This window comes from Diabrotica virgifera, chromosome 8 (genome assembly GCF_917563875.1).
Source record: "Diabrotica virgifera virgifera chromosome 8, PGI_DIABVI_V3a".
Classification (NCBI taxonomy): Eukaryota; Metazoa; Arthropoda; class Insecta; order Coleoptera; family Chrysomelidae; genus Diabrotica; species Diabrotica virgifera.
In genome coordinates, this window is record NC_065450.1 from 155,906,972 (window position 1) to 155,933,237 (window position 26,266).

At 33.0% G+C, this 26,266-nt stretch overlaps 1 protein-coding gene across 1 annotated transcript in view; it reads left to right on the forward strand.

Moving 5' to 3' along the window:
- Positions 1 to 21,576: 21,576 nt before the first annotated feature.
- LOC126889704 (GTP-binding protein Rit1-like) overlaps positions 21,577 to 26,266 on the forward strand; it is a 67,356-nt gene continuing 62,666 nt past the window's right edge. The window contains exon 1 of the mRNA XM_050658235.1: positions 21,577 to 22,037. Coding sequence (XP_050514192.1) covers positions 21,851 to 22,037 — 187 coding nt within the window. The 5' untranslated portion in view covers positions 21,577 to 21,850. The remainder of the gene's footprint in view (positions 22,038 to 26,266) is intronic.

Here is a 26,266-nt window from a genome sequence, read left to right on the forward strand (position 1 = left end):
CTGTTGTAAACTTTTCATTACCAAAGATCATAATAACATCAGGTGACAATAATTGTTTTGTAAAAATAATTTTTTAAGATTGGGATTGTTAATAATAAATTCAAATGTAGAACAAAGGTGATAATAAATAAATTTTACTGAATCCGTTGCTAAGCACAAACCAACCCTTTGCAAATAATCCTAGTAATGTGCTCCAGTTGTCTCTCCTTTACTGTAAAAAACAAGCTGTTTGAACTAGAATCATCTTAATAACATACCTTTTAAAGCGCTTTATAATTTGTAGCACGAAAGATTGTAAAATCTTTCAGTTTCTCTGTAAATTTGGTGAATATTGTATACAAACAAATGAGAACTGACAGAACTAACCGGTCCACGATACACTCAACCAGAGATAGGATGGTACACATTTGTGGGCGGATCCTCCTTGGCGCGAAATACGTCACTCACAGAGTTGTTTTAAAAGTTAGCGTGCAGTACACATATAGTTGACATACGTTTTCGCTTATAAATTCGTTTAATTGTGTTTTTTTGAGGTTTTTTGGCTTCTTTTTATTAAAATGAGGTGTGCTGTGTGTACGGTCTAATTCTGACAATCAGTCAAAGAAAAATCCGTGTGATAAAAGCGTCAAGTTTTACCGATTTCCCAAAGACTCTAGTTTGTGCAAGCAGTGGTTACATGCTGCAAAAAGAAGAGACAAAGTGAACGTTAAAACCGCTGTTATTTGTTCCAAACATTTTCTGGAGAGTGATTATGAAACCAATTTAAGACATAAATTTCTTAGTTACACTCCCAAAAATTATCGTGGTTTGAAAGACGATGCGGTTCTTACCCAGAATCTACCCCTATCCTTGGGGCCCATTCCCGGGAAATCAGTAAAAAAAATTGAAATCCTGATACCCGGGTACTCTTACAGATTTCCAGGGATTTTTTTTAATATTTCATTTTAAATAGGACTTTTCCACACTTCTTATTTGTTGTGAGCTTCCGTCATATTATGTCGTATATTTTAATATTATACACGGATTATACGACATATGACCGAAGCTCGAAACAAATGCCACTTAAAATATTTCATTTTTTAGTTACATTTTTAAAGCATAAAAATTCTATTGTTTATGCAAAAGATCTGATTCATTTTGAAGGGTCCAGGATTATATCGTAAATATTAATTTTTAATTAAATTTATGTTTATGAAGAATGCGATGAAAAATTATAAACGGTCATTAAAAAGAGGTCACGTTGTACGACAATTCAAATCAGCTGACCGGACATTTACAAAATTACTCACTGCACTAAAAAACATCAGACCTTTCTGACCTTCATCAACAGAAAGCGAAAAGCGAACGTGTGTATAATTTCAGCAAATTTCTGTTCAAAAAAGGAATCAGCTGGAAAGATCAAACACTGAACAATTTATGTTTTCCTAAAACTTATTTCAATAATAAAAACAACGAAATTTCAGATTAAACACAAATTTATAATTTTTCTGTTTTTAAAATTTTCTTCTAAATTTTTGAATGTTTCTAAATATGTTCAATATTTAATCAAATTTATACGTTTTAATACTAATTGCATTGAAAAATAATGAAGATAAAATAGAAAAATAAAAAAGAGAGTAAAAAATAATTAAAAACCAATTTCTTCTCTTCATTTTTAAATTTCCCGATTTCCGGGAAATCATAGGGGGCGGGAAATGGAACTCTAACTGTAAAAGATACAGAATGGAGTTAAATGATCTGGCAGGATTCATTTGCCATAAATTTAAGAACGACTTATCATTGCAAAGTTCGTCGAGTGCATCATTTACGTGGATAGATCATTTGAGCGAGGGTGGTTTGTCAAAACCATCTTCTGCATTCATGAATGCCATTGAGAGTCTCAACAGGGTATTTTTTGTTGCACCTAATAAAGATGTATTAGTATGTTGTGAAAATTTCATAAAAAGTCTTTTGTTGCAAAGTGTAGATATTCAATGCCCAGAAAAGGCAAAACGCTTGTTCTTTAGAACAAGAATGTTCATTCGCATAAAAGAACTAAATAGATCAATTACCCTCCAGAGAGCTACCAAAAGAAAATGGAAAAAATTTCTCAGAAAATTAAAAGTTAAAAGAAAATTAAGTGTTGAAAATTCTGGGAAACTGTAGTAACCGTCTCGTAACCTCGTTCAGGTTACAAGAATTTTCCCAGAATTTTCAACACCTAATTCTCTTTTAAATTTTAATTTTCAAAGATTCAAGCTCGACTCTTCAATACGATTTGATTGTTATGTCACAGGTACCATTTCTGAGATTATATTATATGGCACTTCCGGTTAGAACTTTTTAACCGAAAATTATATAATAACCAAAAGTATCTCTACATTTATTCTCATCTTGCTAAGGCACGTCAAATAATATATCGCTATAAAACGGTAGGTACTTCCGGTTGCAACTCTAAAACCGGAAGTCCGATGTCAAGTGTCTTATCTTTAACACCACCCCTGGGTTATAAGCCTCACTTGTCATTCTACCTGGTATAATGACGTAAGAGTTGTGTCTACGGACGGACGTACGGACAGACATACGTAAATAATTCAACGTTTTCACATTTTTTCAAAATTGGGTGAAAAAAACATGCATATTTTATTTAAACTGCTGCATATGGGCATATTTCATACGTTTTTATTAGCATACTTGCCTAAGTTTAGTAATAAGTATAGGAATAAAACTTTTATTTATACAAACGTTAATTCGAAAACAGCACTTTTTTATTTCATGTTCTCTATTCAAACCTAACTAAATATTTAAAATAATGCTCGAACATATTTTGTAATTATGTACTTGTTTAGTTTTTAAGTTACTTATTTATACAAATTTATTTGGTCTTCTAAATACCTTTTTTAATTTTAATTTGTGGGTAATTATTTTAAAATTTCTTGGACAAAAAGTTGTATTTACGTATATAGTAACTTCTGTGCAAATTTCAAATTTTTACCTTTTGTAATTTGAATAAAATAAGAGAAGTTTGACGTTATTTATATTTGTTTCCTTATATCTCGCCAGCGATTACTCTGTGAGTGACGTCATGCGCTCGGCAGACGAAAACTCGTTTTTAGGAACATCCGGGCCTGTAACCGGTCTACCATTACTTGTTGCCAAGTTTCAACTTCATGGCTTATGTTAAGTAAAGGTGGCTATGACTAAACGCAACAGCAAGTGACAGTAAGCAGCTACTGCTCCTATAACTGGTTAAAATTTTAGTTATCAAATATGTGTTTTATCTCGCTAGGTATTAATGACGCACGGGTAAAGAATCGTGGACTCAACTGTACGGGGGTTTTTGGGCATTGCGCTTCCGTTTAATACTTGCGCGCATCTATGCATTTCACGACTTTTGTGGTAAACAAGTTCGTTAGTGTAAAATTGAATAAACAAGCACACAAGATAAACGTTTTATTAATTCAAAAATGAATAACCATTTTCAATTTCGTTGCAACACGAAACTACAGCCGCATCATTATTCCAGTTCAATCAGAGAGTGCAGCAAGCACCTCTACCGGTTTCGAAACTTTAGTCTCTCATCAGGAGGCACATATGCTGCTCTCTCTCTGACCCAACTAGGACAAACTCCGGCGTGCAGTCACGGATTGCAACGAACGAAATGGCAGGGATGCCCTAGCGGCAACTGCTATCAAAAAACTAAGTTTTCAATCTAATAGCACATAAAACAACATCCATAAATGCTATTCCACATCACAGAAGGGAACCATTCTCGGAATTTTTTTTTTATTATTGTAAAGAATTATCTCTTATAATATTAAACCTCTTGACTTTTCGTAGTTTATTTGTAAATATCACTTGTAAATAATTTATAACTGAAGATAAAGTTTCCAATAATTTCTTCTCTCAAGCAAATTTACTGAAAAACGCACTCTCTCTCTCTCTCTCTCCCTCACCCTCTCTCTCTCGCTCTTACACATAACATTTATTTTCCTTATTTAGGGCGGGAGAATTATGTTAGAAAGTTTTCTGACATATGTGTAATTATAATTTCTGCTTATATAATCTCAATATATAATTCATTGATTGCATCTTTGACTGTTTCAAAATGAACATATAGGTGCCTTTTGTAGATTCCAACTAACTAAATCCGAGAAAATATTGCATTTCCGTTGGTCCCTATTTGAGTCTTTGATACAAGAATATGGTATGACTAGACCCAAACCAGACATCCAAAATGAAAGTTATCCTCCAACAAATTGTTCTATATGGTCCACATAATGTTCAGAAAAAAGTCACACCATTTTGAGCGTCGGGTTTGGGGGGGGGGGGGGGGGTAAATTCGTAGTTTTTACGTTTTTCGTCAATATTTCTAAAACTATGTGGCTTAGCATAACAACCTCCTATACAAAAATGTTCTACATTAAATTTTAAATAAAAAAAGGCCCTATGCATAATCCTTCTAAATGACCGGTTCCAAAGTTACGGAGGTAGTATAGTATAATTGGTCTAAAAAAGGCCTATCCCAGACATCCAAAGTAAAAGTTTTCCTCCAACACCAAATTGTTCTATATGGTCCACATATTGTTCAGTAAAAAGTTACACCATTTTGAGCGTCCGGTTTGGGGGGAGGGGAGATGGGGGAGAAGTCGGTAAATTAGTAGTTTTTTTACGTTTTTCGTCAATATTTCTAAAACTATGCTTTATCGTAAACAATGTTCTATGCAAAAATGTTCTACATAAAATTTCAAACAAAAAAGGTCCCAAGGTCCCATACATAATTGTTATAAAATCAACGGTTTCAGAGTTACGGAGGGTGAAAGATGCAGGTTTTCGATACTTTTTATATTTATCGGACAATTTATAATATTATTACTGATGAAAGAAATTTTCTTTAACAGGATTGTGTTTTGTAAATAAAATTTGCTATTTCAGGAGCCGATGGTATGTTAGTGATAAGCCCTTGAAGAAACGTCAACCTCACCACCCAAAATCATCATCAATTGCCCAAAAGATATAAAAAGTATCGAAAGCCTCCACTTTTCATCCTCTGTAACTCTGGAACCGTTGATTTTACAACAATTATGTATAGAACATTTATGTTTGTTTTAAATTTTACGTAGAACATTTTCGTATAGAACATTGTTTACGCTAAAGCACAGTTTTAGAAATATTGACGAAAAACGTAAAAAAACTACTAATTTACCGACTTCTCTGCCATCTCCTCCCCAAACCGGACGATCGAAATAGTATAACTTTTTACTGAACACTATTTGGACCATATAGAACAATTTGGTGTTGGAGGAAAACTTTTACTTTCTTCGTAAATTTGGAACCGTTCATTTTAGAAGGATTATGTATAGGGCCTTTTTTATTTCAAATTTAATGTAGAACATTTTTGTATAGAAGGTTGTTCATGCTAAACCGCATAGTTTTAGAAATATTGATGAAAAACGTAAAAAACTACGAATTTACCGATTTCCCCCCCCCCCCCCAACCCGACGCTCAAAATGGTTTGACTTTTTTCTGAACATTATGTGGACCATATAGAACAATTTGGTGTTGGAGGATAACTTTCATTTCGGATGTCTGGGTTATGCCATCTTTTGGATCAATTGTATCATACTAGAAGCTTTGCGCTTTAAAAATATTCGATTCTAAGATATGTATATCTTATTTCTCACAGGTTTCGGCCGAAATAAAAACAGTTTTATATCCTAACTTGACCATGTGTGGACAGTTATAGTTGGAATTGGAAAATTAAGCTGTTTCGTTGCTGGATTTATGTTTCCTAACATTAATAAAAGCCTTTGTGGTCCCACAAATTCTTATGCTCTCATTTAGTTCAGTTTCTCAGTCAATTATTAGCCACCCTCAGAGCTAGTCGCTCGCGTTTTTAGCTCAACTCAGAATGTATTCTCTCGAATGATTACATTCTCACTTCACGGCACGCATTTTCTTGTTACACATTACACGGTTATTCACGCGAATTATTTCTCCCACTCCTTATTACTCACATACTTTACTCTCTAATCGAGGTTCACTTTACTTTCAATTCTACATAGCAAATGTATGTAGCTATGTTTTTGTAGTTAACCCAGTAATAATTATATTGTACAGTGATTGTAAATAGCGATTGTGTTAAATAATAATAGCTATATGTATAAGAAGGGAGGAAAGTGCTACTTTTCCTCCCGGGAATGAAGTTTACTGCCCGACGCGTAGCGGATGGCAGTAATCATTTAAGGGAGGAAAAGGCACTTTACTCCCATGTTATACATGTGATTTTGCCACCTTCCTCAAATAACAAGTCAATTTTTTATTTTAAATAATTTATTTATGTAACTAACAAAATTTATTAGAGAACTAAAACTAACAAGTAGGTACATTCTAACTGTCAACTGTCAAATATAAGTCAAATTATTAATGTAAACATTGTTAAATCAAAATAACAATTTACTGTTTTTTACCATTCTGCAAAATACAGGGTGTACTATAAATAAACCTTAAAATGTGTAGATACTTACGTATAATAATAGATAACACATTATTGTATAGGGCGTCAATAAGTTATTTCATCAATTACATAGCATGACGTCACTTTTACTTTTACTCCGTAGGGAGGAAAAGCACGACTTTGCTCCCTACAATCAGGTCAGGAAAAGTTTACTTTCGGTAGAGGTAGGTGGAAATAGTTATTTTCCTAACAAGTGCAGAAAGTCATACTTTTCCGCACGCGACTGCAGTTTGCCGAACGACGCGAAGCGGGAGTTCGGCAAGCAATCGAGTGCGGAAAAGAGACTTTCTGCAAGCGTTAGGAACAATATTTTTTCTACCAGTCTTTAAAAAATGACCAAATCTTAATCAATTAATTTAATTAACATGAAAATACATACACAAATTAATTCTTTGACAAGGTTGTCAAAACCAAAGTTTCAGCATAATTGGTTAGCATGACGACGATCTTGGTTTCCATGACGACGATTCAAAACCACTGTTATTATCTACTGATTTGACTTTCGAATATTATGTCAAAATTATTTTTCCACCTACCTCTACCGAAAGTATACTTTTCCGGACCTGATTGTAGGGAGCAAAGTTGTACTTTTCCTCCCCAGGGAGGAAAATATTTTTCCTCCCTAGGGAGGAAAAGTAAAAGTGACGTCATGGTATTTCATCCATGAAATATAACTTATTGACGCCCTGTACAATATCTATTTTCTATTACGTAAGTATCTATACATTTTAACGTTTATTTAAAACCACTCTGTATTTTACAGAGTGGTAAAAAACAGTAAATTGTTATTCTGATTTAACAATGTTTACATTAATAATTTGACTTATATTTGACAGTTGACAGTTATATTGGACCTACTTGTAAGTTTTAGTTCTAATAAATTTTGTTGGTTAGTTACATAAATAAATTAAGTAAAAATGAAAAAATGACTTGTTATTTGAGGAAGGTGGAAAAACCATATGTATAACATGGGAGTAAAGTGCCTTTTCCTCCCTTGAATGATTACTGCCCTCCGCTACGCGTCGGGCAGTAAACTTAATTCTCGGGCGGAAAAGTAGCACTTTCCTCCCTTGTTATACAAATAGCTATTATTTCATCGAATTCTCGCGTTAATTTCATTAAAACATGAACACAATAAGATATATTTGAAATAAATTAGTAAATAATATCTAAATATTAGTTTATTGCATGTATTATAATTATTTTAAGGCCATATTAACATCTAAATTAACACGCGTGCGGAAAAGTAAAACGCGTGCGGAAAAGTAAAACGCGTGCGGAAAACCAGGAAAAGTAAAACTTTCTAAACTAAAATGCGTGCGCGAAAGTAGACATTTTTGCACGCTCGTAGAAAAAATAATTATCCCACACGTTTCTTAATCATTTCAACACATATAATGTACACCTTACTTCGACTCGACAAAGATTATCAGAGTCTACTTATCAACCACTACAGAAACCTGGTTCCCGTCTTGTCTGAAGGACAGAGATATTCACCAGGTCCATTTAACAACTGGTGAAGCGTTCTGCACATTCTGATTTGTTCTATTATTTTTTGTATTAGTTTTAATAGTCGTTTAGTCAGATCTTGTCCCCCGTACTTTAGGAGCTCGTTCGATATTCTGTACTCTCCTGGAGATTTTCTATTTTTTAATTTTCTTAATGCTTCCTTTACCTCTCTTTCCTCGATATTTATTTCTTCGTTTGTCGTAACTTCAAGTGTTGATGGTTCATTTTCGTCGGCTTCAGCAAATAGAGATCGGAAGTAGTCTGCCCAGGCTTCCTTCTGAATGTGTTTCGTTTTTATTAATTCGTTCATCTCCTTTCTTTGATAATTGTCCATACTTCTTTTTGTGTTCCTTAGAAGTCGTGTTCAATCTGTTTTTTGGGAAACTATATCATTGTTCCCTTTTAATTTGGCTCACTAAAGTATTCGTTTCGTTTCTGATTCGTTTGTAATGGTTGTATGCCCCTTGTGGTTGTTTTGATCTGTATTGTAAAAACACTTTCTTCTTTTCTTCACATTTTATCCTCATTTCCTTTTTGAACAACGGGGTTTTCTTTATAATATGTTTAGTACTTCGTTACTTTTCTTTTTCCAAGTGATTATGTTGCAGCGTTGATTATGTTATCTGAGTTTTTGCCAGATTTTCTCGATGTTATCGTTTTCTAATATTCCATTCTCAGCAATCTTCTCTGATATTATTTTTCTGTATAAGTATTCCGTAGATTCCGTATTTAGTCCTTCGACTCTGATTTTTTTTGTGTTGGTGCTGTCCTCTTGGGTGTGAAGTATTTTATAATTTACATATAGTACTAGGCTATGTCGCTACCTACATCTGCTGAGTTGAGGCATCTTACGTCGATTATTTTTGATGGATGTATGATGTATATAGTATATCTCTGTTGGTTATAACATAATCTATCATAGATCTTTGTCCACGGGTGTTATTAAATGTATATTTGTGTTGGTCTTTGTGGTCAAAAAATGTGTTGTTTATCTATGTTCGTTATTCGTGCAGAAGTTTATCATCAGTTCTCCATTTTCGTTTTTAACATTTTTATTATGTTTTTGCTTAATTCCGGGTATTACTTGGTTACCTATTCGAGCGTTAAAATCCCCCCAGTATTATCATCTTTCCTCTAACTTGATCTACTACTTGTTGTAATTCGCCATAAAAAATTTCCCTTGTTGTTTCTTGTTTCGTGTTCAGCAAGCCCAAATACCCCGCAGTAATAATATTGAACTCATTTTTGTCAATTATTTCATAATTACAAATTTATAATTTTTCATCCCTTCACAATGCATTTTGGAAAATGGATTTTAATTGTTCAATGATGCAATTGTTATTTCGTCATCATAATTTTTGTTCACAAAGTTACCTAAGGCTCTTACGAATTGAATGTAAAAAATTTTATTGTGATGCAGAAATTTTGTAGCTTTTGGGCTTTTTACTGCTTCATTTTCTCGCCTACAAACACAATGAACCATGAACCTCTTCATTTGGCATTTGTGGATTACAATATGGCATTCGATTCCAGAGAACTCAGGGCTGTATTATAAGGTAATGTAAAAAGATAAAAAGAATAAATAGATTTTACAGAAAAAACAAAAATCAAATATATTAATTCATAAAAAATGTAATCCGACCCTGTCTCACAACTGTGGGAAGGTCAGTTGTTATTTGCTACCAATGTTCTTAAGTCAGACTCACACGACTCGTGTACTTGGCGAATAATCGTTACTTGTGTATGCTTGCCATGTCGTGTAAGTGGTTTACTAGTACAATAATAATTATTGTACTAATTAACAAATATAATTAACAAATGTAATAATTAACAATAATAATAATTAAGCATATATTGTCAAATAATTGTAGTAGTAAATCACTCATACGACATGGCAATGGCAAGTATACACAAGCAAGGGCGCAACCAGAAATTGAGTTTGGGGGAGCCCAAAATAATACAATAATATAAAAAGTTTATTGGACCACATTACACTACATTACATAACATATTGTTTGTACCAAAGGAGGAATATTTAACAAAATTTTAGATTACCTGGAAAAAAGAGGCACAAAATAAAAATAGCCCAATAAATGAACGGGAAATTCGGCGATTCCGTGTAATTTTCAGGGGCAACTCCGAATTGCATGAAAATTTGGATTTAGGTTCTACTTACCCTCCACTTCAAAGTTGAAATTGTGCCGTTGGTTGCTTTTACTTGGGGGATGACAGTCACCCCTTCTCGGGGGTGAAAAAACATACGTTCAAGATAAGACCGGAAATGAATAAATTGACTGATTTTAAGCATTTTTTGTATAGAGTTTTTTTACGTAAGTCAATACTTTTCGAGTTATTTGCCATTGAAAATGTTGATTTTTCGACAACAAAACTACGTTTTCAGACGGTTTTTCGCAAATAACTCACAAAGTAAATATTTTATCAAAAAAATATCCTTAGCAAAAGTGTCGCTTATAAAAAACCCAAAAAATGGTGTAACAGTAAAGTCTATCAATCAAATAAAAACAAAGTTGTAGCTCATGAAAATACGTTCTTATTCGTCTAATTCCAAATCGAATATTTCAAGGTGAAATCACCGAAAAATTAAGCACTTTTCGGGAAAAACCCATTTAAACTTTTTTAAAGTGTTTATAAAAAGCTTTGTTTTAATTGTTAATAAAAGTTTTAGCATTAAAAATAAGCGAGTTACGCTCAAAATAAAGTTGGCCCTCTTTTTTTTGTAAAAAATCACGAAAATCTCGCCGTGTTTAGCTCCCCAAATGAAATTAATCGCTAGCGTTTTACAAACAATTTACTTACCTATCTATTTTTTATATGAACTGTCAGTCTCACCGGTTAAAGTGTTTATTTTTGAAAGGGTTATAATTGAGAAAGCTTCAATGGGTCACTAACACGAGTGTATGCAAATTTTGAACAGCCATATCTTAACCAATTTTTGTCTTAAGGCCGCGTCTCACCATCAAATAATTTCATCAAACAGTTTGAGCAAACTTGACGTACTTGAGGAAGTACGTCAAAGTGACGTCACAATTGCAGTTTTTTTGAAATTCTAAAAGTCTGTGCTCTCACTATCAGTCTAGTTTTATCAAATTTTTTGTATTGAGTTGTCTAACTTATTTGTACTTTATTTAAAATTAAAATTTTTCATTATTATCCACAATGAACACTCAGGATGTGACGTCACTAACTTTCAGTTTGCTCAAACCAGTTTGATCAAATTATTTGATGGTGGGACGCGGTCTTTACGAAGAAACAAAATGGAACTAGCATATTTATAATAGCAAAACCTACATTTTTTTTATTTTTTAAGATTTTTCTTATCACTAATACTTTTTAAGTTATTTTGAAAAAAAGGAATTTTTCAAAAAATTTTAGAAAATTTTTTTTTACTATAAAATTAAATGTTTTAAAAAATAAGCACTTCAAACCAATCAAACTTACAGATCATCTAAACAATACAAATACAGTTAAAATAGATGGTAAAGCCAAACGATGAATTTCATTTGGGTGCTAAATAGAGGGAGGTTTTCACGATTTTTTTACCAAAAAAAAGGTGTCAACTTTTTTTTCAGTGTAACGCGTTTATTTTTGATGCTGTAAACTTAAAAAAAAAACAAATGATTAGCTTTTTTTCGATACTTTAAAAATGTTAATAAGGTTTCCCGAAAAACGCTTCTTTCTTCAGTGATGTCGCGTTGAATTATTCGATTTGTAATTAGACGAATAACAACGTATTTTTCATGAGCTACAACTTTGCTTCTACTCAATTTGTAGACTTTACTGGTACACCATTTTTTTTTCGTTTTTTTTTTTTATAGGCTACACTTATGCTAAAAATATTTTTTTCGATAAAATATTTACATTTTGAGTTATTTCGGAAAAATGGTCTGAAAACGTAGTTTCTTTGTCGAAAAATCAACATTTTAAATCGCGAATCACTCGAAAAGTATTGACTTACGTAAAAAACTTTATAGAACAAAAGGTGCTTAAAATAAGTTAATTTATCCATTTCCGGCCTTATTTTAAACACGCGTTTTTCACCCCCCGAGAAGGGGTAAATGTCACCCCCCAAGTAAAAGCAACCAACGGCACAAATTCAACTTTGAAGTGGAGGGTAAGTAGAAAAATTAGTCCAAATTCTAAAGACAAAAAACGTAGACAAAAGGGACTTACGAATAATAACAAACCTTTACTGGAATCAAAGAGCACAAATTGTAATAGATAACGAACCCAGTCCAGAAATTGAAATCAGGAGAGGAGTTCGGCAGGGATGTATTATGTCTCCATTACTCTTTAATGCATATAGTGAAGCCATTTTTGAAGAAGCATTGCTATCTCAAAGTGAAGGAATAATAATTAACGGAAGATCTATTAACAACATAAGATATGCAGATGACACCGTGATTGTAGCAAGCTCTGCTCTGAACAACTCCAACTACTACTGAACAAAACAAACAATTTCTGTAAAGAATATGGACTAAAAATGAATATAAAAAAGACCAAATACATGATAATAACTAAGAAAACAAACATACAAACAAGCATACATTTGGGAAATGTACCGATAGAAAGGGTTGATAAATACAAATACCTAGGAACCTGGATTTCAGAGAAAAATGATCAAACAACAGAAATAAGGACCAGGATAGAAATAGCAAGAAATGCGTTTGTAAAAATGAAAACAGTTCTCTGCAACAAAGACCTTAGCTTAGAACTGAGAGCAAGAGCTTTGAGATGCTACGTGTTCTCGATACTACAATATGGACTTGAAAGCTGGACATTAAAGCAAGAACACATAAATAAGCTAGTCATTTAAAATGTGGTGTTACAGAAGAATGCTTAGAATAGCATGGACACAGAGGAAAACGAACACGGAAGTACTGCGAGAAATGGGTAAAGAATGCGAAATAATAAACACAATAAAAATAAGAAAGTTACAATATCTGGGACACGTAATGAGGGGACCGCGATATGAAATGCTAAGACTGATAATACAGGGAAAGATAAGAGGCGGAAGGAGTATAGGAAGAAGGAGAGTGTCATGGTTAAAGAATTTGAGGGACTGGTTTAGATGCAGTTCTATAGAACTCTTTAGAGCAGCGGTGGATAGAGTAAAGATAGTGATGATGATATCCAACCTCCGATTAGGAGACGGCACTTGAAGAAGAAGAAGGAGAAGTAGAACCTAAATCAAAATTTTCATGCAATTCGGAGTTGCCCCTGTAAATTACACTCCAAAACTGTCATTTATTGGGCTAAAAGGAGTTGAAGCAAAGGAGACCTATGTTCAGCAGTAAAAGTCTAAAGCTGATTACGATTATTTTATTTAAATAACAAATTCATGTCTCCTAGGTGATTCTTTTAAGATTTTTAGATTATCCTTAAAAGGAATCTCGCGATGTATATATTAAGACTCGCTAGTCCATTCAGTCGAACTTCACCCGTCGACCTGCGAAGATAAGTTTTCAATCGTCGTAACATTGAAAACGAGCGCTCAGCAGTACTGGTGGTCACTGGTAAAGTAGAATAAATTTTTAGCAGTGCAGATACATTCGAATACATGCTTTCATTACACTGATTCAGACAATCAATCGCAGTGTGAGGTATATAAGATGATCCACTAAAACTTGCATGCCACAGCTTAAGTTCACTTATAAGGATGCATGTTGATATTGTACGAACTAATGTCAGTAGCGTACATCGTGGTCAGTTTCTGCATTGCGATTTCTTCTTCTTTATCAACCTCGCGCTTTAGTGTAGTTGATTTAGCTAATTTTTGTTGATAATATTTAGGGAGGAGGCAAACGTAACTTGTCAATACTTCTTTATGTTTTATGAGGCGTTGTTTAATACTGCTTGATAAACCCTCGGCAAAAGGAAGGCCGCGTCCCACCATCAAATAATTTGATCAAACTGGTTTGAGCAAACTGAAAGTGTTAGTGACGTCACATCCTGAGTGTTCATTGTGGATAATAATGAAAAATTTTAATTTTAAATAAAGTACAAACAAGTTAGACAACTCAATACAAAAAATCTGATCAAACTAGACTGATAGTGAGAGCACAGATTTTTAGAATTTCAAAAAAACTGCAATTGTGACGTCACTTTGACGTACTTCCGGAGTTTGCTCAAACTGTTTGATCAAATTATTTGATGGTGAGACGCGGCCTTTACCCTCCGAAAATATTCTTCACCATCAACACCTGGTACATTGTCTCGATGAGCTTGCTTGCCAACTCTTCTTGGAATTTTAATCTCCGTTCCCAAAAAGTTTGCTCTCTCACTAGCGGCTTTAAACAATTGTTGAAAAGATTGTTCTGCGTTTTCTCTTAATGACTGAATTTGATCAACTGCACATTCGGCATGAGCAATAGCAGATACTAGATCCGAGTCAACTGTTTGGAGTAGCTTACTCAAAATTAATGTGAAACTCAGCAGCTTTTCGGACGTCGATAACGCGATCAAAAACTCAGACTGTCTTATTAGTCTGGGCTGATTATCGGAGAATAGGCCATTTTTGGGAAAAGTTATTTACCAGCAATTTTATTGCTGGAATCGAATCTTATGATTGTATATATTAATAATATAGATATGCAAAGTCCGCAGATAGTGTGCTACTTTTTTTATAAACAAAATGGCGCTCGAAAATCGTGTTTTTTTCAATTTTTGCTCTGTAACTCCAAAGATTTTAACTTTAGACCAAAAACACCCAAATAAAAATTCACCGCAATTAAATTCTACATAGAGATCTGTTTTTCCGATTTACTTCGACGAAAACTTTCCCCGGAAAAAGCGGGTTTTTCCAACAAAATCTTTAATTTTCAACTAAACTTTTAGATAAGTAATTAATAATCAATAATTAAATAACTTGGTAACGTAAAAGCCCTTTCCGTATATATTATAATTCCAGAAGCAGATGGAAATTAAATGAATAGTTTAGCAACAATTGAAATGTTAATTAAAAATTTACGGTCGCTATAATAACGACAATAATTATGATGCATAAGAATAACTATGATTTTTTCATAAAAAGACACTATACCTATCTAATGTACTTTACAGAATTGAAATTGGACTATTTAAGCGGCCTCAAGAATATTTTAAAATTATAACCAATTTTTTGACTTAAAAACAAATAGAATATCTCGGGAAATATTAAACTAAATTAAATTGTGAAAACGGTATTCGAAAGACAGTGGCAGGACGCTTCTTTTCAAAGAAAAAACGTTTAATTACGACGAGTGGTTCCTGAAATACAATCGGTCAAAGTTGACCGAAATTTACAGCAAAGATATAAACAATAGGATCATAATTCTCGAACCATCACCTTTTTATTTTTGTCCTCTTTCTCCACACCAATTTTCATATCTTTAAAATTCTCATAACATATATTATTATAATAAAAACTATCGATAATACGTGTGAAAATTGCCAAAAATAGCAAAATTCCAATCAAAAATTGGTTGGAGAAAATGTAACCCTCAAAGTTCAAAATCGGTATACGTTAACAAAATGCATTTTCTCGGCTTCCCATGGAGCAATTTCCTTCATTCTTTTTTTGTTCCCAAGTAACTCGAGTAGAGCCATCGAACTAACGCATTATTAAATGTCAAACTTGCTTTTGTTTTGTTATAATAAATTAATTTATTTATTATAACACAATATTTTAATTTGTTTAAATAAAAATTGTTTAAATAATTATACAGTTTTAAAATGAGAATATTTATGTTTTTAACTTTAAAAGGTACACTTGTAGTAAGTTTATCTAAAAAAAAGCCTACAACTGGAAAAAATATGTAATTTTCTGTTCTTATAAATAAATTAATCTATTATAACAAAACAAAAACAAGTTTGACATTTAATAATGCGTTAGTTCGATGGCTCTATTCGAATTATTAGGGAACAAAAAAAGAATGAAGGAAATTGCTCCATGGGAAGCCGAGAAAATGCATTTTGTTAACGTATACCGATTTTGAACTTTGAGGGTTACATTTTCTCCAACCAATTTTTGATTGGAATTTTGCTATTTTTGGCAATTTTCACACGTATTATCGATAGTTTTTATTATAATAATATATGTTATGAGAATTTTAAAGATATGAAAATTGGTGTGGAGAAAGAGGACAAAAATAAAAAGGTGATGGTTCGAGAATTATGATCCTATTGTTTATATCTTTGCTGTAAATTTCGGTCAACTTTGACCGATTGTATTTCAGGAACCACTCGTCGTAATTAAACGTTTTTTCTTTGAAAAGAAGCGTCCTGCCACTGTCTTTCGAATACCGTTTTCACAATTTAATTTAGTTTAATATTTCCCGAGATATTCTATTTGTTTTTAAGTCAAAAAATTGGTTATAATTTTAAAATATTCTTGAGGCCGCTTAAATAGTCCAATTTCAATTCTGTAAAGTACATTAGATAGGTATAGTGTCTTTTTATGAAAAAATCATAGTTATTCTTATGCATCATAATTATTGTCGTTATTATAGCGACCGTAAATTTTTAATTAACATTTCAATTGTTGCTAAATTATTCATTTAATTTCCATCTGCTTCTGGAATTATAATATATACGGAAAGGGCTTTTACGTTACCAAGTTATTTAATTATTGATTATTAATTACTTATCTAAAAGTTTAGTTGAAAATTAAAGATTTTGTTGGAAAAACCCGCTTTTTCCGGGGAAAGTTTTCGTCGAAGTAAATCGGAAAAACAGATCTCTATGTAGAATTTAATTGCGGTGAATTTTTATTTGGGTGTTTTTGGTCTAAAGTTAAAATCTTTGGAGTTACAGAGCAAAAATTGAAAAAAACACGATTTTCGAGCGCCATTTTGTTTATAAAAAAAGTAGCACACTATCTGCGGACTTTGCATATCTATATTATTAATATATACAATCATAAGATTCGATTCCAGCAATAAAATTGCTGGTAAATAACTTTTCCCAAAAATGGCCTATTCTCCGATAATCAGCCCAGACTAATAAGACAGTCTGAGTTTTTGATCGCGTTATCGACGTCCGAAAAGCTGCTGAGTTTCACATTAATTTTGAGTAAGCTACTCCAAACAGTTGACTCGGATCTAGTATCTGCTATTGCTCATGCCGAATGTGCAGTTGATCAAATTCAGTCATTAAGAGAAAACGCAGAACAATCTTTTCAACAATTGTTTAAAGCCGCTAGTGAGAGAGCAAACTTTTTGGGAACGGAGATTAAAATTCCAAGAAGAGTTGGCAAGCAAGCTCATCGAGACAATGTACCAGGTGTTGATGGTGAAGAATATTTTCGGAGGGTAAAGGCCGCGTCTCACCATCAAATAATTTGATCAAACAGTTTGAGCAAACTCCGGAAGTACGTCAAAGTGACGTCACAATTGCAGTTTTTTTGAAATTCTAAAAATCTGTGCTCTCACTATCAGTCTAGTTTGATCAGATTTTTTGTATTGAGTTGTCTAACTTGTTTGTACTTTATTTAAAATTAAAATTTTTCATTATTATCCACAATGAACACTCAGGATGTGACGTCACTAACACTTTCAGTTTGCTCAAACCAGTTTGATCAAATTATTTGATGGTGGGACGCGGCCTTCCTTTTGCCGAGGGTTTATCAAGCAGTATTAAACAACGCCTCATAAAACATAAAGAAGTATTGACAAGTTACGTTTGCCTCCTCCCTAAATATTATCAACAAAAATTAGCTAAATCAACTACACTAAAGCGCGAGGTTGATAAAGAAGAAGAAATCGCAATGCAGAAACTGACCACGATGTACGCTACTGACATTAGTTCGTACAATATCAACATGCATCCTTATAAGTGAACTTAAGCTGTGGCATGCAAGTTTTAGTGGATCATCTTATATACCTCACACTGCGATTGATTGTCTGAATCAGTGTAATGAAAGCATGTATTCGAATGTATCTGCACTGCTAAAAATTTATTCTACTTTACCAGTGACCACCAGTACTGCTGAGCGCTCGTTTTCAATGTTACGACGATTGAAAACTTATCTTCGCAGGTCGACGGGTGAAGTTCGACTGAATGGACTAGCGAGTCTTAATATATACATCGCGAGATTCCTTTTAAGGATAATCTAAAAATCTTAAAAGAATCACCTAGGAGACATGAATTTGTTATTTAAATAAAATAATCGTAATCAGCTTTAGACTTTTACTGCTGAACATAGGTCTCCTTTGCTTCAACTCCTTTTAGCCCAATAAATGACAGTTTTGGAGTGTAATTTACAGGGGCAACTCCGAATTGCATGAAAATTTTGATTTAGGTTCTACTTCTCCTTCTTCTTCTTCAAGTGCCGTCTCCTAATCGGAGGTTGGATATCATCATCACTATCTTTACTCTATCCACCGCTGCTCTAAAGAGTTCTATAGAACTGCATCTAAACCAGTCCCTCAAATTCTTTAACCATGACACTCTCCTTCTTCCTATACTCCTTCCGCCTCTTATCTTTCCCTGTATTATCAGTCTTAGCATTTCATATCGCGGTCCCCTCATTACGTGTCCCAGATATTGTAACTTTCTTATTTTTATTGTGTTTATTATTTCGCATTCTTTACCCATTTCTCGCAGTACTTCCGTGTTCGTTTTCCTCTGTGTCCATGCTATTCTAAGCATTCTTCTGTAACACCACATTTTAAATGACTAGCTTATTTATGTGTTCTTGCTTTAATGTCCAGCTTTCAAGTCCATATTGTAGTATCGAGAACACGTAGCATCTCAAAGCTCTTGCTCTCAGTTCTAAGCTAAGGTCTTTGTTGCAGAGAACTGTTTTCATTTTTACAAACGCATTTCTTGCTATTTCTATCCTGGTCCTTATTTCTGTTGTTTGATCATTTTTCTCTGAAATCCAGGTTCCTAGGTATTTGTATTTATCAACCCTTTCTATCGGTACATTTCCCAAATGTATGCTTGTTTGTATGTTTGTTTTCTTAGTTATTATCATGTATTTGGTCTTTTTTATATTCATTTTTAGTCCATATTCTTTACAGAAATTGTTTGTTTTGTTCAGTAGTAGTTGGAGTTGTTCAGAGCAGAGCTTGCTACAATCACGGTGTCATCTGCATATCTTATGTTGTTAATAGATCTTCCGTTAATTATTATTCCTTCACTTTGAGATAGCAATGCTTCTTCAAAAATGGCTTCACTATATGCATTAAAGAGTAATGGAGACATAATACATCCCTGCCGAACTCCTCTCCTGATTTCAATTTCTGGACTGGGTTCGTTATCTATTACAATTTGTGCTCTTTGATTCCAGTAAAGGTTTGTTATTATTCGTAAGTCCCTTTTGTCTACGTTTTTTGTCTTTAGAATTTGGACTAATTTTTCTACTTACCCTCCACTTCAAAGTTGAATTTGTGCCGTTGGTTGCTTTTACTTGGGGGGTGACATTTACCCCTTCTCGGGGGGTGAAAAACGCGTGTTTAAAATAAGGCCGGAAATGGATAAATTAACTTATTTTAAGCACCTTTTGTTCTATAAAGTTTTTTACGTAAGTCAATACTTTTCGAGTGATTCGCGATTTAAAATGTTGATTTTTCGACAAAGAAACTACGTTTTCAGACCATTTTTCCGAAATAACTCAAAATGTAAATATTTTATCGAAAAAAATATTTTTAGCATAAGTGTAGCCTATAAAAAAAAAAACGAAAAAAAAATGGTGTACCAGTAAAGTCTACAAATTGAGTAGAAGCAAAGTTGTAGCTCATGAAAAATACGTTGTTATTCGTCTAATTACAAATCGAATAATTCAACGCGACATCACTGAAGAAAGAAGCGTTTTTCGGGAAACCTTATTAACATTTTTAAAGTATCGAAAAAAAGCTAATCATTTGTTTTTTTTTTAAGTTTACAGCATCAAAAATAAACGCGTTACACTGAAAAAAAAGTTGACACCTTTTTTTTGGTAAAAAAATCGTGAAAACCTCCCTCTATTTAGCACCCAAATGAAATTCATCGTTTGGCTTTACCATCTATTTTAACTGTATTTGTATTGTTTAGATGATCTGTAAGTTTGATTGGTTTGAAGTGCTTATTTTTTAAAACATTTAATTTTATAGTAAAAAAAAATTTTCTAAAATTTTTTGAAAAATTCCTTTTTTTCAAAATAACTTAAAAAGTATTAGTGATAAGAAAAATCTTAAAGAGTAAAAAAATGTAGGTTTTGCTATTATAAATATGCTAGTTCCATTTTGTTTCTTCGTAAAGACCAACCAATTTTTGATTGGAATTTTGCTATTTTTGGCAATTTTCACACGTATTATCGATAGTTTTTATTATAATAATATATGTTATGAGAATTTTAAAGATATGAAAATTGGTGTGGACAAAGAGGACAAAAATAAAAAGGTGATGGTTCGAGAATTATGATCCTATTGTTTATATCTTTGCCGTAAATTCCGGTCAAATTTGACCGGTTGTATCTCAGGAACCACACGTCATAATTAAACGTGTTTCCTTTTAAAAGAAGCGTCCTGCCGCTGTCTTTCGAATACCGTTTTCATTATTTAATTTAGTTTAATATTTCCCGAGATATTCTATTTGTTTATAAACCAAAAAATTGTTTACAATTTTAAAGTATTCCTGAGGCCGCTTAAATAGTCAAATTTCAATTCTGTAAAGTACATTATATAGGTATAGTGTCTTTTTATGAAAAAATCATAGTTATTCTTATGCATCATAATTATTGTCGTTATTATAGCGACCGCAAATTTTTAATTAACATTTTAATTGTTGCTAAATTGTTCATTCAATGTCCATAGACTTCTGGAATTATAATATATACGGAAAGGGCTTTTACTTTACCAAGTTATTTAATTATTGATTAACAACTACTTATCTAAAATTTTAGTTGAAAATTAAAGATTTTGTTGGAAAAACCCGCTTTTTCCGGGGAAAGTTTTCGTCGAAGTAAATCGGAAAAAACACGTCTCTATGCAGGATTTAATTGCGGTGAATTTTTATTTGAGTGTTTTTGGTCTAAAGTTAAAATCTTTGGAGTTATAGAGCAAAAATTGAAAAAAACACGATTTTCGGGCGCCATTTTGTTTATAAAAAAAGTAGCACACTATCTGCGGACTTTGCATATCTATATTATTAATACATACAATAATAAGATTCGATTCCAGCAATAAAATTGCTGGTAAATAACTTTTCCTTGTATTTTGCTAATTAGCCCAGAGTACATGGCATTCACTAAAATATTCGCTTGTGATGCCGAATCTCGTTCATCCCATTCGCTAATTTCTTCTAATGCTGCTGCTATTGAAATTAATAAATCCCCCGGCACCGTTACGTAATATCAAATGGGGGCTTGGGCCCCCTTGGCCCCCTCCTTGGTTGCGCCCTTGTACACAAGTAACGATTATTCGCCAAGTGTCGTATAAGTCCGGCTTTATAATATTATTCTTGGTTTTATAATTTGCGTTTGCGGTCAAATGTATAAAAATAAAAACAGATGTTATCTAATAATTTCACAAACAAAACATCTATTTAGTAGTAAAGTTTCCTAAGAATCTATGGTAATGTTATGACAACTGACAGTGACAGTGTCTCATCAAGGGATTCTAAATAGGGAGGGATGGAATATCGGTAGTTGGGTTTATTTAGTGTGGGGGTATTTTCATGTGCATTTTCTTGACAGTTATGTATTTCGCATAATTAGTAATTAAATTTAATTATGGCCTGTAAAACGTACTAATTAATCTCTTTACGGTCCCTCTCACTCCTCTGTTTCCAGTTCTATGCTGTTAATTAGTTACCGCTCCTAATTTTCTACTTCTACTTGACAAGGCAGGACCTCACTTATAGGACATGGCCGGAGAGGCAAGTCATAAGAAAAAAGGAAAAATATCACGACAGGAGTCAAATAGATCAGGAAAAGATTCAGAAATTGACGTGGATAGGCCTATCGCAGGTGCCAGCACTCAAGACAAGACCAGGAGTGGAATAAGAGTGTACAAAATTGTGGTTTTAGGTGATGGGGGTGTAGGAAAATCAGGTAAAATAACAATGTATACAGAATTTTAATCTATTCTAAATATGTTCACAATCATTATGTTTATGTTCCATTTTATATTCATTTAATAAAAATATTTATTTACTATAGAAGTAGAATTTAAACATAATGTACTCTGGACCAACTAGATCCAGACAGAGAAATCAAACCCAGAATAAAAATGACTAAAACTACTTTTATGAAAATGAAGTCATTTCTTTGCAATGAATGCAATGATCATCTCAGTTTAGAATTGGATTTAGTGTCCGCAGTCATATAAACCCAAACAAACAACAACAGTTTAGAATTGGACGGCTTTATGCATAACTCGACCAAGTGCCATTTCTTTAATATCGAGATAAGGGCTAATTCTGGTGACACATAGCTAAAACTATCTTGGAAAAAATCCCTGTTATTGTTACGTTAACGGTTACTAAGAAAAACAAAATTAAACCAAGCGACATTAATCCACTTACCATTAAGCGACCATTAAGCAACCAAGAAACGAAAAACTTTGAAGCCATTTATCTCAAAACTATGTTTTGGCGCTTGGTCGAGTTATGCATAACGCCGTCCAATTAAGACAAAGAATCAGTGCCGGTTTAACCTAACTTCGGGCGCTGGAAGTTTAGGGGCCCCCTTCATTGCTATTCGTTGTCAGTTTTTTAACAAGAAAACACATGCATTAACTATAAAGGTTTATTGTAAAATCCATAAAATATTTTTTTAAACAAGCAAGAAGAATAGCAAACATAAAAAATAATCCAAAACATAAATAAAAACATAAAATAAAAAAAAACATTTAAAAACATAAATAAAAACAGAAAGTTCCACAAAACAACACATGACAAGCAAAAAACATTCTAAAAAATACATAAAGACAAACATTAGATCACTTTTTTTCTTAACTTGGCATTCGCAAACTGCCATATAATATTATCACAATTCAGTTTCTCCAGTTCTCCATTCTCTATATACAATAGTGATAATGCATCTAGGTTTTCTTGACCCAAATTTGACCTTAAATATGTTTTTATTCATTTTAAAGCCGAAAAAGACCGCTCGCCTGACGCATTAGAAATTGGTATCGTCGAATAAATTTTGCAGTAAAATTAAAATATTGGGAAAAGTTGCTTTTACATCCTGGAAGAATCAAATTTTTCATAAATTGTATGATGTTTATTCAAATTTTGGTATAACGTTACAAAATGGGTAATTTCATTATGCAAGTTCTCTTTGGTTTCATCAACATCGTTTTTATGTTTCTCGCATAAAGTATTTAATTGACGTCTTGACTTCTTCTTTATTTCTAGATTAAAAAATCATCTAAAAGCTGATGTTACATCCTTGTAGCATTCAATTCGCGATTCTGAAAACAGCGACTAATTTTCTAGACTCTAGATTTTCTGCGACAGCGATTTTTTTGTCGCTGCGACTACAAATCGCAAGTGGAGTGCTAGCCTTAGAGGCCACTGTATAATGCCAAATTGCAATTTTTGTAATCGCTTTACTTTTTAATGTTTGAAAGAGTATGTACCTATTGTTTGGGTATTGGCATTTTCTAAAATAATCTATTCTTTATCTATAAACTAGATTTATGTATATCTATTTTTGTCTTTCGTTTAACTATTTTAAAAGGACTTAATTTGTTCCTATTTTAAAAGAACTTATTTTAAAGCCGAAAAGTGGAATAAATTATTTTTTAAGCCACACAATTCAAAATGAAATTATTAGAAACTAAAAAACTCCGTTTGTACGATTATTTTGAATACAATTCGAGACACGGCCATTGATTAATAACCGACACAGTTTTTACCCATTACCTGGGTAGTTTTTAATCAATGAGATGGCGAAATCTGACAACTTTCTGTAGTTTTTATAACAGGAACCCGCCACAAACATTGACACGGGGCCCCTGTCCTGTGGGGCTAGGCTAAGGCACTGTGTATAGGCGTGAAGAGATGTAACAATAGAACAAAGGTATTTGCAGTGTATTGGCGTATCTGCGTATGAGATTTTTTCGAAGAATATGTAAATTATTTAGCGACTTTATTTTTTTATAATTATAAGGAAGCCCGCCCGCCCCAAGCGCCCAGTGGATAAACCGGCACTGCAAAGAATGGTTAAGTGCTTTGTTTGGTCTGTACTTTTGTACGATGCAGAAGTCAGAAGTGTGGACACTAAAAGTATCAACCATGAACAAAATTGAAGCATTAGAAATGTGGATTCATAGACAGATGTTGAAGATACATTGGACAGCAAGAAAAACTAATGAGGAAGTACCGGGGAGGATCAACAAAGATGTGGTTGGTACAGTATAAATACCCTTGGACTCAGAGATCTAAGTTGACATTCTTGCCAAATTGCAAAAAAATTCCTAAATTCATTTTAAATCAAATATATCACATAATTATTGCAGAAGTGGATTATACAAGAAAAAAACATTATTATTCAATGTAAATCAATAAAAAAATTATAAATAGAAAACAAGAATTAAGTACTTAATAATCTTACATTAAAGTATATAATAAAAACAATAAATATAATAAAACAAATACTTATAGTAAATATAACAAAAACAAATCTGAGGTGTCAACACAGCAATTGTTAAATAAGTGTTAACAATTTATGCCAAAATGCCATCTTCATTCAATCACAGTTAAAGTGATAGCTGGACAAATGTGCTTCATAAAAATGCTTTATACGCTGTGAGCTCGTACGTAGAGGGGATATTTAAAAGTTCGTGAGCGCCAGTAGTGACAAGTCAGTGAACATTTTCTGGAAATTTGACATAAATGTCAAAGTGATTAATTTAAAATATTGAAGTTTTTTTAATACTTCGTAAAATGTAATTATAAATTAATCTCTTCAGCTAAGCGCCATCTACAGTCCCTGGCCATATTATTATGACCACCTATAAATTTTTATAAAAATCAACTATTCCACTAGGTACGTTTTGTTTAACCTTTAACTACCCGCGCATCAAGTTATAACATAACTACACGCGTGGCATACTTTGTATGCCACAAGAAAATACACGTAAAAACAGCAGATTTGTTTAATTTTTTTTGAAAAAATACACTTAGTTGTTTGTTATAAACCTTATTCGGCATCAGTGAATACTTGGAGTTCCTTTTCAGTAAGCCAATTGGGATTTATAACTGGAATCATGGAATAACTGGATTCCATGATAAATAAAATTACTAATAAAAAATTTTTTTAAATGTGATTTTTTACAGGAGAAAAAGTATTGTTTACAAAGAAAAATATATTTTTTGCCATAATGACTAAAAAACAATTAAAATATTGTAGCGGAAGAGAAATCTTGGCCGATCCCCGTATAACAGTAAACACCTCGAGAATGACGTAATCGGATGTGCTAGGCCTCGCCGGAGAATTCTGGAAGGTACGTCACGTAGGCGGAACAAGCCGATAGCTCGAGATGGGAGTCGATTGTTCCAGAATAACAACTGGGTATAAATACGGGCATATTTTGTGAATAAGTTTAGTGTATAAGATAAATTCGTCTGTAACTTATATAAATAAAGTCGTATATAAATACCCGAACGCTCGTTTTTGGTACAGTTGGTGTCGGTGTTCGGTAAACTTAGTGCGATATAAATAAGTGAATTACAGAGAGACTTTAAAAGACTTTTGAACTTTATTCGTCGGGAATAACCGGAGTGCGTTAATTGTTCGGTATTCGGAAAGACTTTAAAAGACTTTTGGACTTTATTCGTCGGGAATAGTTAAAGTGCGTTGATTGTTCGGTATTCGGAAAGACTTTTAAAAGACATTTTGGAAAGTACGTGTGTGCCGACCAAAGATGTTGCTACGAGAACTTACAGTAAAACAGCTCCGTGAACAGCTAGAGGAACGGGATCTGGACAGCAGTGGGCTCAAGATAGTCCTACAAGCACGACTCGAGGAAGTCCTAACGAAGAACGGAGATGATCCAGAGACGTTCCATTTCCAGTCAGCAGAACAAGCAATCTTATCGAAATTAAAAACTGTTTCTGAAACGATTGATGATACTTCTAAGATAAGCAACGAGAAATTTGAAAGTGTTTCTCAAAAGATCGATGAAACTTCTAGACAGAACAACGAGAAATTTGAAAGTGTTTCTCAAAAGATCGATGAAACTTCTAGAAAAAGCGACGAGAAGCTTGAAGAAGTTAGTAAAAAAAACAATGAGAAATTCGAAACCATTTCTCAAAAGATCGATGAAACTT